This window comes from Nipponia nippon, unplaced genomic scaffold (assembly GCF_047370975.1).
Source record: "Nipponia nippon isolate SJK-2023a ecotype South Korea unplaced genomic scaffold, ASM4737097v1 scaffold_14, whole genome shotgun sequence".
Classification (NCBI taxonomy): Eukaryota; Metazoa; Chordata; class Aves; order Pelecaniformes; family Threskiornithidae; genus Nipponia; species Nipponia nippon.
Window position 1 is genome coordinate 1,306,839 of NW_028262330.1, and position 17,212 is coordinate 1,324,050.

Below are 17,212 nucleotides of genomic sequence, written 5' to 3' on the forward strand. Positions count from 1 at the left end.
CTGCGGTGCTGGGATGGGACGGGGCCGATCTCCCGGCTGGAAGGCAGATGTGGCAGAGGGAGCAGCTGTAGCCAGGGCCAGCCGGGGGAGATGTGTAGCTGGGGTGGGGATGGAAAGGGGTCGCAGCCTCTCTCCAGCCCCCCGGCAGGGCTGGACCGGCGGGGGCTCAGCACCCGCTGTTCCTGCGCATGAAGGCGTGTCCCCGCACGGGATGCTGCATCTCGATGAAGGCCAGCTCCCCCACCGTCACCTCGCAGGGACCCAGCGCCTCGAACCCGCACTTCTGGTAGAAGGGCACGAGGAAATCTTCGCACATGAGCAGGGCGCGCCGGGCGAAGGGCAGGCACCGCAGGTACTGCAGGTACCGCCACATGAGGATGGAGCCCTTGCCCTGCTGCCGGAAGGTGCGGTGCACGGCCAGCACGTGGATGTGCACCGCCGTGCCCCGTGGCTTGTGCAGGGTCAGCGCCGCCTGCCATGGGGGGAACAGGCGTCAGCGTGGCCGGGGGGCCCAGCCTGCCCGTGTCTTGGTTCCCCACCCCATGAACCAGGGTCCGCGTCCTCTCCCAAAGGGAGAAGGGTCCCGGTGCCCTCCCCCTTCCCCTCCCCACATCGTCCCTGTAGGGTTTTTAATTTTAAAATGAATGGTGTGGGGAATTACTGAGCGTATTTTTTAACAGCATCAGTAAAATTAATTAATGAGAAAGTTCATTTCCACCAGAGCAGCCCTCAAGCCGTTAGTCTTGGGAGAAGATTGGTGAGTGGCCTCGGGGCCCTGGGAGCTCCTCTTGTCCCCAGGCTCCGGCAGTGCCTTTCCCAGCACCCGGGCTGGGAAGACCGGGGTCTGGCTCTTACCTGGCTGAGCCTGTCCTGGTCCCAGAGGGAGCCGATGATGAACGCCACGAGCCGCCCTTCCTCAAACCAGCCGAGGGAGAGCTCCGGGCACAGGTTCAGAAAGTGGCGGATCTCGTCCAGGTGGAGGGGACAGTCCCCAGAGACGGAGATAAAGGCTGGAGGGGGGTGGTGGTGAGCACAGCGAGGGGACCCAGGCAACCCCCGGGCACTGATGCAGGGGGGAAAGCGGGGTGTGATGGGGAGAGACGCCGTGTGTCCTGCTGCCTGCGGGGGCTGAAGGGACAGGACGGCTCCAGGGAGCAGCTCTGCTCCTCAGAGGCAGCCCCCCACGGCCCAGGGACCGGCTCCCCGCTCCTGTCGCTGATTCCAGGGCTACAGCAGCGGGTGCTGAGCTGAACCCTCCCTCCTGGCATCTCCCCGGCTGCCCTCGCCCTTCGGAGAGGAGGAGAAACGGGCCGGGTGTCTGAGTGAGGGGAGCCGGGGGTGCCAGGGATGGAGGGGAGGGGGGGGGCTGCCGGGGGTGCATCTCAAAGTGCCCCTGGGCAATCGGAGGCTGAGCACGATACCCTTCCTCCCACCTTCCCCCTCTCCTGGCTGCTCGCCTCTGGCAGGGCTGTTTTGGGAGAGCTGCTCCCCACTCGCTTGGTCCTGCTCCGGGATCGCCTCCCACCATCCCCACCCCAGGCAGCTGGGGCAGCTCCTTAATCGCAGCCTCCCCCGCCTCGTTAGGGAGCCCGTGGTGGCCTGGCCACAGGTCGTGGCCGCCGGCTCCCTCCCTCGCCACCCACAAGGGCGTGCATGGGGGGTTTGCCACCACGGTGCGCCCCAAGGAGCACGGGGGACCTGTGGAGGGAAGGGCCGGGGCCTCTCCAGCTGGTGCCAGCAGGCAGGACCTCCCCGGGCAGCCCCTTACCTTCCCGCTCGATCTCGAACACGCTGACGGCGTCCTCGGGGCTGAGGCAGCGGAACTCGCTGGCGGGCAGCGTGTGGCGGCGCTGGCCCCTGGGCGAGCTCCGGGGGGACCTCAGGTGAACGGGCTTCAGGAAAGGCAACGCGCTGAGCGCCGACATCCTCCTCCTCCTCCTGCCCTGCTTCCCACCGCTCCCTCTGTTCGGGGCAGCCTCTGCCAGCTCCCAGCCCCGGCGGCGGCACGGCACCCTGTATTTCAGCCAATCTCCTCCAGCACTCTTAGCGCCGAAAATACCTGTTGGTCACGCACAGGATTAGGCTGCTTGCCACTCTTTTCCTAGACATAGGCGCGTATGTATATGTAGAGCGAATACCCGCCCCCAGTGACCCCATTGCCGCTCTGCCATCGCTGTGCGCTGGGGCTGGTGCTTGTAGCAAACCCACAGACCAGGGGGACAAGAGCCTGGTGACCAGCTTAGGGGTCTGGGTGGGGGGACGGAGCAGGGACAGGGGTGGCAGAGCTGGAGCAGGGGGAGCAGGCATGGGGCTGAGCACCCTGCCCAGCATCTCCCAACCCACAGCAAAGCCAGGCAGTGGGTCAGGCAGAAGCCCTGGGGCAAGTCCAGCCGCTGCCCCGGGGCCAGGCAGGGTGGGATGTGGCTGCAGGAAGCCACGAGGCTGTGGAATAAGCCTCTCTGGGTAAAAGCTCCCCGCGACCCCCTCGCGTTTGTGGTACTGCATGGCTGCCTGCGAGCAAGAGGTCAGTGCCAGGCCACCACGCACGTACCGCACTGCCCCAGCACGGACACGTCGGGCAGCCAGAGCTGCCAGGATTTACTGCCTTTCCTGGCTCGCTCAGCGGGTAAGCGGCACAGCTCAGCCCCTGTCGGGCTCCTGGGTCACATCCACGCTCACAGACAGAGCTGAGGTGGGTCCGTGGCGGGGCGAGCGGGTGCCTGCGGCCACAAGCCTCGGGCACCCTGCCTGGGTGAGGTGTCCCCAGGCTTTGCCCCCTGCCGTGGCGCGGTCCCACCAGGCACAGCCCACCCTGGGACGTGCCGCCTGCGACGTGGGACCCAGAGCCCTCGGGTCACCGGCCCCCGAGCTCGTCCGGCAGCACCCATCCTGCATGGCCTGGCCAAATCCCTCAACCTGGATCAGATCCTGTAGCGTCAATCTGCCTCCGGTTTCATGTGCGAGCAAACCAAGTTAATAAATCCAGCGAGAACCATAAACTGAGCAAATAACTTCGCTAAGTACAGGCAGCCCACAGGCAGAAATAGTGGGAATTGCTCCCGGAGCCATCCGTCCGTCCCTGCTCAGCCCAATATTCAGGCAATTTGCAGCGAAGCCAGGTCATTTTTGATTATTGTTTGAGAGGTGCTGGCTTTCCCTGCTAATTATAGGCTTGCCTCCAGCTAATAGGATTTATAGAAACACAAGCATTACCAGCACAAACATTGCGCAGGGCAGAACTGGTACAAGCTGGGAATTTTCCACCTGAAATGCTGAGGGCTGGCTGCTGGAAACGCCTGTTTTCCCCAGTCTGAGGCGAGACGGAGTGTCGTCGTGAACTATTTCCAATGAATTGCTGGTTTGGCAGTGGATATGTATCTAAGGGATCGGGGCCATCAGGGAGAGGGGGTTTCTTTGGCAGGGGAATTGTTTAGCATCCCCAATGCTGGTTCCAGTCACCAGGGACTAACTGGGATGGTGCTGGGAACGGGTGGTTCATGCTCCTGGGAGCAACGTTGAGGGAAGTAAAGGGGTGGCCGAGCTGGAGGGGAGAGCGGGGTGCTGGGGGGGTTGTAGGGTTTGTAGAGCTTATTGTGAAATCTTCTGGAACTCCTCATCCAGCTAATTGGATCGGGGCTCATCCACCTGGATAAATCCCAGAGCAGGCAAGAGGGTAGGCTCTGGGCACCTAGAAAATGCAATGGTGGTTCGATCCTGGGTGGTGCTGAGTGCCCAGCAGTTGGGGATGCTGCTGGGTCGGGCCCGGGGAGGGCTGTGTGGGCAGAGCGGCCAGCTGAGTACGGCCGCGGGCAGCGCTGGCGTTTCGGCTGCCGTGGGAATTCTGGAGCAGGAGGTTTGCTCGCCGACAGCCGCTGTCGGCCAGGTCGCTGCCAAGAGCGAGGCCCTACCCCGGATCCTCCAAGCGGGAAAGCCTCTGGGAGGACATGCCCAGAGCTGCGGGGGGTTCAAGGCCTCTTGTGCGAGCGGCTGCTCAGCTCCCGTTAGAGATGACCGGGAAAGGGGAATCGGATCCCTCCAGCTCATTTTAGAAATTTCTTGAGACCCCAGCCAGCAGCAGCCCGGAGCAGAAGTCACGATGGGGAAAGGCTGCTCCTTAGCTTCTTTTCCTTGTATTTTTTCCCCTCCGGCACTTTATTCCTGGCAACCCAGGTATACAGCTGGAGGGCTGATATATTTGTGTTTGTTTTCTGGAAATGAACTTTTTGCTTTGCTTTTCAGCTCCCTGCAGACGCGGGAGGATACGCGCAGCCTGCAGAGCGCAGAGGAACCAGCCGCGCTCCCCAGCCCGTCCCTGGCGCCGACCCCGGGCATGCGGGGCCGCGGGGGTACCGGCAGCACCGTTACACCCGGGGAGGATCCGACCTGCAGAGGCAAAGGAAACTCACCCCAGGTCACCAAGTAAGCGAGGACCACAGCGAGGAGGAAAATCCTCTCTCCCTGGCTCAAGACCTCCGTCTCCCATGCTCCAACGCAGCCTCCTGAGTATTGCTCAAGGCACTTATACCCCAGGCTAAATTTTGTGCTGTAGCTCCTTACCAGACCTGCCTGAGACAACCCCGATACATTTGTGCATATGTAGCAGCCTACTAAAAGCTTGCTCTGTAAATTTTTCCCCCCCACTTGTGTTTGTGCACTAGAGACCAAAGCATCCGCATGGTCCGTAGAGATGCTCACAGGTAAATAAAGAGGCAAGTCCGCAGTACCCCCTAACGACATCTTTTTATTGTGAAGAATGTCTGCCTGGATTTGGAGCTTGAATTTTTAAATGAGTTAGTAGCAAGGAGTTATCCACCCAGTTCTGAAGGCAAATATTCTTTGCAAAAGAGCACGAGTTCATCCCACACCCCAAACACAGAGGGTTTCCACGAGAAGGGTCCCTACTACACCCAAGTTTCGCTAGCGTGTGTTGGCAGCCTAGGGATGGGACGGGGCCGTGATGAGAGTCACGCTCTTGCCTCCACCAGAGTCATTTTTCAGGCAAGCTAAGCTCCATGCTCCAACCTCCCTCCCCGCTGGGGCAATTCCCCCAGCCTGGGATACTGGGACTGGCAAGTCGCAGTGGCCTGGGGACCGCCAGCTGGCCCCAAGGCTGTTGGTACACCGGGATGCCACGGAAAGGTGGGTGCTTACCGGACAGGGACCCCGCGCCTCTCCTCCGCCCGGCTGGCTCCGCTGGCGCTGCCTCGCAGCCGGCAGGAGAGGAGGACCCGGGTTCTGCCTCCCCTCCTCTTTGTCTGCCGCACCCTCCGCAGCCCTTGCTTATATATTTGTTATTTACGGAGCACGTGATGACATCCTAAGGAGTTTATAGTCCCGATGAAAGACAGGGAGAGGTGAGAGGCTTTAAGGTGACGGGCCAGCAAAAGGATCCCATCAGGCTTTTATTTCCCCCCCCCCCAGCATGACTGCCTGCAGAGGGATAAAGCATTTAGCTGATTGCTCCGCGCTGAGTCCCCGCTGCCGGCCGGGCAGGGAGAGCAGCGGCCTTAGCTGGGAAAGCAGAGCAACGTACTGTGCCTGATCCAGACCTCTCTGAGGGCAGCGGGAGCCTGCAGGAGCTGAAGGCAGCTCCGTCCAGCGTGGATGAGCTTGCTCTGTGCCGAGGGTGAGGAGGCTGCTGGCTGTGCCAGGCATGATCGTCCCTGGGGCTTGAGCTGTGGGAAGTGTCTCAGGGGAACCGGCTGGCTTCTTGTAGGATGGGCGGCCAGACCTAAGGTTTCTGCCCCAAGGACCTTACTCCAAAGACCAAGCATCTCTGCCCCGCGCAGCCCATGGTCCCTGGGAGCCATTAGCTAAGAAACTGGACAGGCAAAGCCAGCACTATTCGTCCCCACCAGGACATGTGTAATAAAAGGGGGATTATCCCAGGCGTGAGCTCCTGCAAAGGAAATGACTGGGAAGGTCAGCAAAAAGAATAAGTAAAAAATGTTGGCATCATCATTATCATCATCAACCAGATGCAGGCCTGAAAGAAAGCTGGCACCGGGGGCAGAGCTGGCTTTGCTCCACCAGAGGCATTTCCAGGGGAGCTCAGGACCTGCTTTAATTCCCAGCCGTGGGCAAAGTGACCTGGGGCTGCACCCTTACCTCCCCCTTTCAAGTTTTTTTCATGGAATCAAACCAGAAATATGACCCAGCAGCTTTTTGCTCTTCAGAAATGGCACTTCAGAGCAACTCCCAGCCATGAAATCTCAGCCCAGCAGAGCAGAGGCTGGCCCGTGGCTGGAGGAGTCAAGCAGGGATGCTGCTCTCAGTGGTTTTAGCTGGGTCCGGCTCCCCCTGCTCCTACACAGCTGCAGAGGGTCAGAAACTCCATTAAATGAGCGCCGCAGCAGCAGCAGCGTGCTGAGATTTACATATTTAGCAGCGCTCTCAGCATCTTCAAAGAGCCCCGAGCTGTCACTCCGGCCCCGCGGCCGGTCCGGTCCCTCTGGAGGGGTGCCCGCTCAGGAGGACAGCAATTATCTCTGGGGAGGGTCTGCAGCGAGGGGTGGCACGTGGCGGGCAGATGAATCGCGACTCGTCCCCCGCTCCGCCAGGACTTGGGAATGCAGTGACACACGCGCAGCCCAGGGGCTCCTCAGCTGTGCCGAGCTCTGTCCCCGTCCCCGCCGCCGTGCCCGGTTACCCCGGTGCGCAGGGGGATTCAGCTGCTTCTGGTGGCTGCAGCCTTCGCAGTCCCTTGGCCTCAAGGGCCACCCCCACCGGGGACACAGGTGGCATCAGGGTTCTCCCCCGCGTGGCACCATCGGGGGTTTCTCTCCCAAACTCGTGTAATTACTCACACAATTTCCAAGCTGGACGCTCTGCTTACACCCCTGCTTTACACCTTCCCCCATGGGGACCCGCGTACCCAAGAGGGTGACGCTTTTCTCCTGGCAGTGGCATAACAGGGGTGGCAGCAGGGCTCTGCAGTTTGGTGTCGCTGCAAGGCCAGCCACGGGCTCTGATTTCATTCCCTCCTCTCTCCTGCCTCTTCATCAGCTGCTGCGGACCGGCAGCATGCGAGTGCTCGTCCTCGCTGTAACTTCACGGCAGGATGCGGCTCTTTGGACATACTCGGTTTTCTCAGCCCTGGCCGGGCTGGCTGCCTGCTGCTTGTATCCCCAGTGCTCCCCTCGTGCTGCCGAGAGCAGTTCCAGATCGCCAGCAGGTCCTGCGAAGCCAGCGTGCCTCCAGCCTCGCCGCTGGAGCGGGGCACTCGGTGCGGCTTAGGAGCCTGCGAGCCGATGCTCTTTTGAAATAGCACTGCAGGGCTCCTACGGAGGGCGGCCAGGCCCCAGGCTCTGAACAGACCTTAGAGGGGCTGGTTCTGCTCCCTGCTCTGAAATGTCAATACATACACAGTGTATATAATATGCGAATATTCACATACGTGGATTTCCTCTGGCATATTCCCTTTGGCCCATCAGTGCAGCTGACGGCTCTTCTGCGAGGGCGCAGGGCTGGTCCCTCCGCCGCAGTCACAGGGAGCTGGGGAGGGATGACGGGATGCTGCTTCACAGCTTGTTTGGGATCCCAGCGGTGCTCAGCAGAAACGGGCTTTGACCTGCGCCAGATCAGCACGTGCCGTCACAGGGCTGGCGTGCCTTGTCGCTCCTCTACGTGGGCCTCTGAGGAAAGAGCACAAACAGCTTGGGGCACAGTTCCACCCGTGTCCGCTTGGCCGTGGCAACCTCGGCCAAAAGCAGGAGGCAGGGGATGGGGACCGGCTGGGACCTTGCTCATCCGCTCCCCGGGGCGCGGGCGCTGGCGGCGATTAGCCTCCTTTCCTTCGCTCCGCCGGGCTGTGGCAGTTTGTAACTAGGTCACGGCCACTCGTGGCACAGTTCCCGGGAGGAAGGAGGATGGGGTTCAGCGGGGGCTGCAGGGGCTCCTCTGGGAAGAGCGGGGCGGGAAGGGGTCTGGCAGAGGCAGCCCCCACCCACCACTCCCAGACCTCCAGGCAGTTTAGATCCAGTTCTGACTGGGACGTGGTGGCTGGGTGATGTGCTGCTGGGGCACCCTGCTTCTTACAGCGCTGGCGCGCTGCTGCTGGGAGCCAGGGTGACCCCTTGGAGAGGGCTGGGGACCAGATGCCACCTGCGGGGAAGCCGGATCCTGCATCCCGGAGGAAGGCTGGGCGCGGGCCAGCCCCATCAGGGGATCTGTAAGGTCTTGGTGTGTGCGAAGAGGATGAGAGGAGGGACGGAGGAGGAGTGTTCTTGCATGAAGTGATAGGTACACAAGGTGACGCCATGCTGAGGCCGTTTGTGGGAGGGCCAGAGGTGTTGGGGCAGGGCAGCACACGCGGGGAGCGAAGGGCTGGGTGGTCCCGTGCGGCTGGGGGCACCGGGCGCTGCTAGGGCCCCTCTGGCAGGGGAGAGGCTTCCCCCCCAGCCTCGGGAGATTTGCTGGCCTCACCGAGACGGGACGAAAGATTGCCGTCTGCTGCAGCACTTGCTAGTATTTCTGTTCCCTGATGCGATCAGGACGCAGCGATTCCTGCTAAGCTGTTTGCCTGCACGATGGCGATGAACTCCCACCCTGAACTCCCACCCTGTCCCTGTGGGAAGGTCTGGAGTCATTCCCCGGGAACCGAGCGGCAAACTCGACTCCGAACTACTTTGCCTGAAGGCACCAGCTCTTCCGAGCAGCCGGTGGGGCGGCCCAGCACACGGCTGCCCGGGGAACCAGCAGCAGCAGAACTCGGCGGGCTTGGCCGAGGAGGGGCTGCAGCGCGGAGCGGAGGCGCGGGGAGCGCTCCCGCCCGGCTGCCAGCGGGGGCTGCCGAGCTGCGGGCCCGCAAAGCCCCGGCCCGGCCCTGCGCGGCGGCGGGAGGCGGCAGCCCACGAGGGGGCACCAGAGCCCCGCCGCAGCCGGCACCGGCACCGCGCGTCCGGGACCCGCGGGCGTCCGGGACCCGCGGGAGTCCGGGACCCGCGGGCGTCCGGTACCTGCGGGCATCCGGTACCTCTGGCCGTCCGGTACCTGTGGGCGTCTGGCACCCGTGGGAGTCCGGTACCTGCGGGCGTCCTGAGGGCATCCGGTACCCGCGGGTGACCGGTACCTGCAGGTGTCCGGTACCTGCGGGCATCCTGAGGGCATCTGGTACCTGCGAGCACTCTGCGGGCATTCGGTACCTGCGGGCCTCCAGTACCTGCGGGCATCCGGTACCTCTGGGCATCTGGTACCTGCGGGCACCTGGTAACCGTGGGAGTCCGGTACCTGTGGGCATCCGGTACCTGCGGGCATCCTGGTACCCTCTGGGCATCCCCGGCACTCCGCAGGCATCCCAGCACCTGCAGGCACCCCAGTACCCTGCGGGCATCCTGTGGGCACCCGGGCAGCCTGTGGGCATCCCAGAACCCTGCAGGCACCCTGCAGGCATTCCAGCACCCTGCAGGTATCCTAGCACCCTGTGGGCATCCCCGGCACCCTGTGAGCATCTGGCACCCTGGTACCCTGCAGGCATCCCAGTACCCTCTGGGCATCCAGCACCCTGCGGGCACCTCGGTACCCTGTGGGCATCCTGGCACTCTGCGGGAATCTGCGGCACCCCGCGGGCACCCCATGGGCATCCCAGTACCCTGTGGGCACCCTGGCACCCTGCAGGCATCCCAGCATCCTCTGGGCATCCTGGTACCTTGTGGGCATCCTCAGCACCCTGCGGGTATCCTTGGTACCCAGCAGGCATCCCAGCACCTGCCCCTTAACCCCCACAAGACCTGTGCAAAGATGCCCCACGCAAGGTGCACCCAGCACCAGCGGGGTCCCAGGGAGGAAGGACAGGTCTTGCTTCGCACCAGTCCCCTGGCACAGAGGCAGGTAGGGTGGTCAGGTCCCACGAGCAGCCTGCTTGCAGGGAGGGTGCTCTCCTGCAAAGAGTCAGGGCTTCCCGAAACAGCCGAACACCAGGAATTGTCCCTAAACAGGGCGGGAAGCTGCTCGGTGTGTGTCACTTTGCAGAAGTCCTGCGCATTCAAGGCCTCTTGCTGAATCAGTCCCAAAAAAAAGTCATGCACACAAAATGCTGCTTGGGTTTGCCTTAGTGTGTTGCAGGGTGGTCTGACTTGCTGAGGTCGCTCAGTGGAGATCCAAACAGCCTGGCTTGTTGAACGGGAGACGCTCCTTTCGACACCCAGGGACTGTAATGTGCCCAAGGCACGCCAGCACTACAGAAGTCTGGGCCCCGGGCTGCTGTGCCCCGGAAAAGCCACGAGTTCTCCTTCAGCGCCACTTCCCAATGGAAGCACGTCAGAGCCCCAGCTGGGATCACGGCACAAAAACACACCTGGCTCAGCTCCTGCTAATGAGCAAACAGCCCTGACTTGTCCCCGTTAAAATCCCCCTGCCGTGAGCCCGGCCGGTTGTATAATGCGATTGTTTGCATGGCCATTTGTGGCTACCTGCAACCCCAGCGCTGCTCTTCAGCACGTAATTGCTCTGAAGAGGGACAGTTTCCATCTACACACACGATTATGCCCATTACGTGTATCTATATTTTATTAGCGTCTGTTATGATGTGCATTAAGGAGATGATGAGAAGCATCGCCATGCTGGATAAAGCTGTGCTTTGAAACCTTGAGAAGAACATGCCGCCAGCTCCAAGGGAGCCAGAGGGCACCCTCTCCCCATCCCAAAGGCCTGATCCTGTTCCCACAAAGGCACCGTTTTCCCTGGCTTCAGAGGGAGGGAGGCCGGCACCTCGCCCCGGTTCCAGGTGGGCTGGCCGTGTGCCCGGGGAGGTGTGCTGCGCTCCCCGTGCCAGCGCGGCCGTGGGCAGAGGGCGAAATCCTCCTGCCCGAGGCACTTGCGCGCTCAGTGAGTCACGGCTTGGAGGTCACGGCTTGCGGACAGAGGTCTGTGCTGCCAGAAGCACATCCCTGTAAACAGCCGTGTAACCAAGTGGCACGGAGTGGATATGTAAACTGTCTTTCCCCAAGGGTATGCTGCTTTTTTCCCACCCAATGGTCCCTTTTAGCTCTAGTCTGGTCCTTATCCCTGGGCTGGATGCTGAGAAACGCTCCAGCAGGGAACCACATCAACACGATATCCCTCTGATTAAAATGATGCTGTAGCAAGTCATTAAATGCCGGCATGGAGGTCAGGCTGACCCGGGGCCCGGGGGAAGGCAGGCGCTGAGAGTGCTCGCACCGCCTGCAGCTCCCTGATTTGGAGGCAGGACGGGAATAATTTGTACTTCTCCATCACTTAGAGCTCCCGCTGCCCCGCCGCCCATGCCTCGGGAGAGCCGAGGCGCCGGGCAGAGCTGAAACGCCGGCCGGCGCCCAGCGCACCCCTCACCCACGCACCACCCGTCTGCCCCGGCCTCTGCCCAGGGTTGCAGGGCCATTCGCAAGGTTGGAAAATCCCAGCAGGACTGAGGAGAGGGCCCCTGCTCCCTCTGGGGTGGTGAATCCCGGAGGAGAGCACGGGCAGACCTTTATCCCCATCGCTTTTCCTAAAAGGAGAATGCTCGGAAGGCGCAATGACAGCCAGCTGGCTGATCCGGCCGCGGCAGAGCAGCGGCTGGTGGGAGGGAGAGGGAAAGAGGAAAAACGCTGCTCTGCCGCTCCTGGGGTTTTCCTGCCCCAGAAGAAGTCAGGCTGAGGATCTGGGGCATTTTCCCGATATTCCAGCCAGCGCTGCGCAGGTGGGGAGATCTGGGGAGTGAAGAGGCAGGATAACGTTGGGTGACGGACAGGCAGCAAAGGCTGGTTTGGGTTTCTTTAGCCCTTCACCTGCCAGAGCAGCGGGACCTGCTCAAGAAACCATTTTATTTAAAAAAATCCCTGCAGAGAGAGGGGAAAAACCCCAACATTAGAGTCACTGAAGCCAAATACTTGGCTCATTTGCACACCCTAATGAGGGCTTCTAGCAGCTGTCAAATCAAGACCGGGCTTTGCTGTCGGCCGGACCTCGCAGCAAGGGGTGGTGGGGGGGTGCCAGGGCGGCCGCCTCGGCAGGGCAGGGGGCTGGGGGGCAGTGGGGGGGCAGTGGGGGGGCTTTGTGCCCCCTCCTCCTGCAGGTACCCGCAGCCGGGTTGCGATGGTGAGACCCATCGGCCACTCCAGCGGAGCACTGGGACTGGGGACATCTCTGGCCCCCGGTGACTGCGGACCCGCGGATGATGGCCCAGGGATGATGCTGTGCAGCCCCCCGTGACTGTGACCCCAGGACGATGCCATGCAGCCCCCCATGACCGGGGCCCTGGGGACGATGCCATTCAGCCCCCCCATGAAAGGGACCCCAGGGACGATGCAGTGCAGCCCCCGATGACTGCAGTCTCCGGGACGATGCCGTGCAGCCCCCCATGACTGGGGGCTCTGGGGACGATGCCGTGCAGGCCCCCCGTGACTGAGGACCCCGGGTCGGTGCCGTGCAGCCCCCGGTGACCGCGGCCCCGGGTCGGTGCCGTGCAGCGCCCGGTGACTGTGGCCCCGGGACGATGCCATGCAGCCCCCCATGACCGGGGCCCCGGGACGGTGCCGTGCAGCCCCCGGTGCCAGGCCCGGTCCCGCCCCCTCCCGCCCTTCCCTCCCCTCCCTCCCGCTGGGCGTGGCGCGGGGTGGGCGTGTCCCTCCGCCGGGCCCCGCCCCCGGGCCGTTACTTGCGCGCGGCCCGCACCGCCCCTCCCCTCCCCCAGCCTGCGCCGGCGGCCGCGCGCTCTCCCGCTCTGCCCGGCGCCATGGCGGAACAGCCCGCTGAGGCGGCCCCGGCCCCCGCCGCCCCGGCCCCCGCCGCCCCGGCCCCGGCCCTGCCCCTGCCGGCCCCGCCGGGCGGTTCGCAGCGCCTCCTCTTCTCCCACGACCTGGTGTCGGGCCGCTACCGGGGCTCGGTGCGGTTCGGCCTGGTGCGCCTCATCCACGGCGAGGACTCGGATTCGGAGGAGGAGGAGGGCGGCGGCGGCGGACGCGGGACCGGCGGCGGCGGCGGCGGCGCCGCCAGCTCGGGAGGCTCCGAGTCGGGAGGCCCCGGGGCCGGCGGGGCGGAGGAGGGCCGCGCCAGCCCGCTGCGGCGGGGCTACGTGCGGGTGCAGTGGTACCCGGAGGGCATCAAGCAGCACGTCAAGGAGACCAAGGTAACCGGGGCGGCCGCGGGCACCGCCGCCTCCCGCCGAGGGCCCCCCCGCCGCCTGGCTCGGCCTCCGCCGGGCCTCCGTGTGTCCCCCTCCCCGGGGGCCCGGCTGCGAGGCCGGGGCTCCGCCTTGGAGGCCTCCCGGGGCAGGGGCCTGCGCGGCCCGCCGCTGCGCGGGGCTGCCGGCCGGCTCCCCTCCCCTCCCCTCCCGCCGGCCGCGGCGCCCGGCCGCTCCGCTCCTCTCCCCGTGTTGCCCGCGCCCCGCAGGCCGGCGCCGCTCCGAGCGGGGGGCGGCCGGTGCCCTCCGCAGGGCGAAACCCCTTCCCCGACCTCCGTCGCGCTCCTGCCGGGCGCGGGCGGCAGAGCCCGGCCGCTCCGCTGGGCTTCGGCGGCAGGAGCGGAGGCCTGCGAGGCTGGTCCCGGCCGGGCCCCTCGTACGGCGGGGCCGCTGCCCCTGCCTGCGCTGCACAGCATCGTCATCGGCTCCTTTAGGGGAGCCAGCAGGGAAACCGCGACCAGATAAAGATTTCAGCGGCCAGTAGCCGTGGTTTGGATCTGCCCTTGTTTACGTGAGCGTTTACCCCCGCGCTGACGGGGCGTACGTAAATCGGTGACCTCTTAATTGCACCTGAGGAGCCACACGGCGCCGGCCTGCGTGAGAATATCCCCGCTTCCCAAAGTTCGCCTGGCGTGGGGATTCGCGCAGGCTGACGGACAGTAGGGAGACAAAAGCGAGCGAGGGGGCACTGTAATATAGCACAAAGGGGCCTGGAGGAATGGGCGTTGCACCGAACAGAACAGGCGGCCTGCGCTGTCCTTGCGGCGGAGCGGCTGCGAGCGCTCTTCTGGGGCGGCAGGCGAAAGCCTGGCCCTGCCGTCCGCTTTGCTGTTTTGGGAACGGCCCCGCACACCACAGGAGAGAGGGGAGACTGGGAGGAAGAAAGGTGTGTTGCAGTCTTACAGGCATTGGTATGATGCACAGAATGAGCTAAATTTAGGTGGTAGTGTCATTAGACACGTGACCGGTTGGAGATAAGGAAAATGAAAACAGGTATTCAGAAGAGAGATTGCCACATGAGGTATTTCTCCCTTAAAAAAAAAAAGAAGCCTGCCTTCCCTAAAGAACCACAATTCAATCACTGCAGCCTTCCAATAAAATCTTCATCTGCTGTTGCAGCAAAAATTTGTCCCAAGTTGAGTGTGGTTTTCAGTGTCTAAACAAAGCCGCCTCAATTTGGGTGAATAAACATGGACTTAGGAGTTGTTATTGGGTTCCCAAATCCAGAAGTGCTAGCTCTGACTTTAGTTGCTTGGTAACTGCACTCTTTGCAACGTGGGAAGAAGCTAGACTGGGGAGGATCAGAAATCAGTTATGTAAATAAACGGTCGGTCTGTCTGTCCTTCTCGTGGTCCTTCTCCTCTGGTGTAGGCGTCTTTACTGCTTGGGTAATAGAACCTGGGGAGCCATTTCCTAAGTGCCTGAAGAATTTAGGTGTACTTATCCTATCGATTTTTCCATTTGAAAAGCTGCCCGCTAACAAAATTGAGAGGCATTGTGTACGATCTGCACTGCAGCTTGGGGCTGCTAAAAACAAATCTGACGCCATTGGAAACGTGTTGCGGGACTTCTAATTTTGTGGCGATAATCAGGTGTGTTTTAGCTGTCCGCTGACCCAGCCCTTTTTGCCTTACGCCGGTGTGTGAGAACCCGCCAGGTCAGCCTGACGCGCCCGCGTTGTCCGCGCTGGGAGGGGTACGAACCGTCGGCACCACGTGGTTGTCCTGGGCCTAAAGTTTGCTGGCTTTTGGGTGCTGTTGCCTGCCGTTATCTGCAGGTTACATCTTCTGGCTGCGGCTCTGACTCTCTAGCATCTTTGGGTGTGAGATTCTTGTTTGAAGTTCTTAAAAATGTTAACCTGTCCTGGTCACAGTCAAACCGTGGATTCAAGAGGGTGCTTGTTGCACCCTTTTATTTCCTTTTATTACCTTTTATTTCCCTGAGCTCTTAATTCTGCAACGGGCAGAGGGTAAAGGTGCTCCTGGGGCCGGAGCTTTCACTAGCCCCATCTCGTGCCATCGCGCGCCTGTTCTGTATGTGAGATCCTGCTTTCCCGTAGGAGCCTGGGTGCCTGTCTGTCTCCTGTTCGTCAAGCACTTTAAGATCTATGAACCCTGGCGTGTGTATCGGATAGAGCGAGTGTTGTAACCGAGGAAAGGGAGAAATAAAGTTGTTGCAAATTCTGAGGGTAGTGGAAGAGCACCTTCAGCTCCCAGTGCAAAGGTCAAAAGCAGCTTTCTGTACCCAATTATAATCAAAGAGCTTTCCTCTCTTTTCTTTAAACTATGGGCAGTTAAATAATTTTTTTTCGGCTAGGGAATAGGTAGGCTGATTACTTTTACTGTTGGTTCTAGAAGTTCAGTGCTTGCTGTTGCTCTTTCCCGTTGGAAACGGTAGGCAGACTGCCATTTAAACCCAAGCACGCGATCACTGATGTTGGTAAGTAATAGAAACTTTCTCTTGAAATAGAGCTAGCATTTGGTACAAAGCCCCACCAGCTCCTCCAGCCGAATAAGTGGTTTGTCCGAGTGCATTCCTGCCTTTGATTCCCGCCTTGATAGTCATTAGCGGTATCGTGACAGTGATGTGAATAAAAGAAAAGCCAGGATTTGTTACCCTCTGGCTCTGTGTGCTCCTTTTCTGCCCTACGTGACCGCTTTCCCCATTCAAAACACTGGGAGATCATTGTTGCTGAACGTTGTAAAGCTCAAGCAGTCCTGGAAGCAGAAAGCTTCCCTTTCCAAGTACGTTTGCCATCCATGTCTTTGCCGGACCCAACAAACCTGAAGCGCAGTTCCTCTTCTATGGCTAAAGCCACCTCTCCTGTCTTCATGGTGCTGTTTGAAGGCTAGATGTAATTTGTGACTCAGGTTGTGAAAGTACTGCAAACTGGTGTGAGCACAAACTGGTGTGAGCACTTGATGCTTTTTCTAACGAATTAGCAGGAGTACTTGAGACCCAGCTGAATTTTAATTTCAGGCTTTCTCAGCTGTAGGTTAGCATTCCTGCTGCACGCTTGGGCTGCCTTTGGGGACTTTACAAAAATGTTTGAACATATTAGATATTAGTAAGGCTCATAGGGTGCTGTAAAATGCTGCTACCCTTCCTCCTGCCTCTCACCTGAAAGCCTCAGAGCTCTCTGCCACCTTTAATTCTCACAAAGCCTGTGCCAGGCAGATAGGCCTCTTCTGCAGCGGGGGAAATGGGAAGCGCGGGTGCTGTATTGCAGCACCTTATCTAAAGGCCTTCAGCCGGCCGAGTTCCCTGCCTCCTGCTCTGTGTCCGCCTCGGGGACCAAACGCTTGCACTGGCGTCTTGGTGTGATGCTGTGGTGTGCACGCGCAGTGCTGATGGATTTACCCGTGGGGGACCCTGTAGGCCCCAGGATTGCCCTAGGAGTCAAGGTGCAATTATTTTTTTAAGTTTTTAGCAGCCTTTTGTTTTGTAAGGTCCAGAATACAGCTTGGTGCGGGTGGCTCTCTTACTGCATTCAGCTTTGCTTTGGAGACAGATTCAAACTATCGGGGTTCCTCAGACGTAATCCAGTGGCTGGTCAGCTTCTTAGCTGGAAGTTGTCTGATGTTATCTCCACAAGTCTCTCCATGAATTCAACTCTGCTTCATCCCACACAGCCCTTCTGCTCCTTCCTACCCTTTACTGCTATAATTTCTGGACCTCGAATATCGAGTCATGAATATAAGGTTGCAGGAGAAGTTTCTGAAGAGGTTACACTCGCATCATTTCAAGATTTTAATGAATATTTTATTTCTTGTCTGAATTTTGCCATGTAGTTACTGCTGTGACCTAAACTTTCAAGTTGCGGCCTTTCTGTGCTTATACTCTAGGAGAAGGAAATATTCCCTTTTACCAAAGGTCTGTTTTCCCCCTGTCCCTTTACAGCCACTCTCAGCCCTCGCTGCTGGGATCCCAGCCCACCAGCCTGTGCTCTTCCGATGTTAATCCTAGCTAGTGACTCTGGAACCTGTTTGCAGTTGAGGGATGAAAACAGAGCACCTTACAAATCTTCCATCGTCAAAGCTGGCGTGGCGTTCACCGCCTGGAAGCGCGGCGGAG

The 17,212-nt window shown here is 60.8% G+C and overlaps 2 protein-coding genes across 3 annotated transcripts in view; one reads left to right on the plus strand and one right to left on the minus strand.

The window, feature by feature from the left end:
• Nucleotides 1–166: 166 nt before the first annotated feature.
• Nucleotides 167–2,130, minus strand: AANAT (aralkylamine N-acetyltransferase). Its single transcript, XM_009476599.2, has 3 exons — nucleotides 1,769–2,130; nucleotides 856–1,010; nucleotides 167–472 (listed from the first exon to the last, which is right to left on the minus strand). The coding sequence occupies exons 1-3, from the start codon at nucleotides 1,923–1,925 to the stop codon at nucleotides 167–169; spliced, it is 618 nt and encodes a 205-aa protein (XP_009474874.1). The 5' UTR covers nucleotides 1,926–2,130.
• Nucleotides 2,131–12,650: 10,520 nt separating this feature from the next.
• UBE2O (ubiquitin conjugating enzyme E2 O) overlaps nucleotides 12,651–17,212 on the plus strand; it is a 63,580-nt gene continuing 59,018 nt past the window's right edge. For both annotated transcript variants that reach the window (XM_087750530.1, XM_087750531.1), the window contains exon 1: nucleotides 12,651–13,084. In XM_087750530.1, coding sequence (XP_087606656.1) covers nucleotides 12,692–13,084 — 393 coding nt within the window. In that variant the 5' untranslated portion in view covers nucleotides 12,651–12,691. The remainder of the gene's footprint in view (nucleotides 13,085–17,212) is intronic.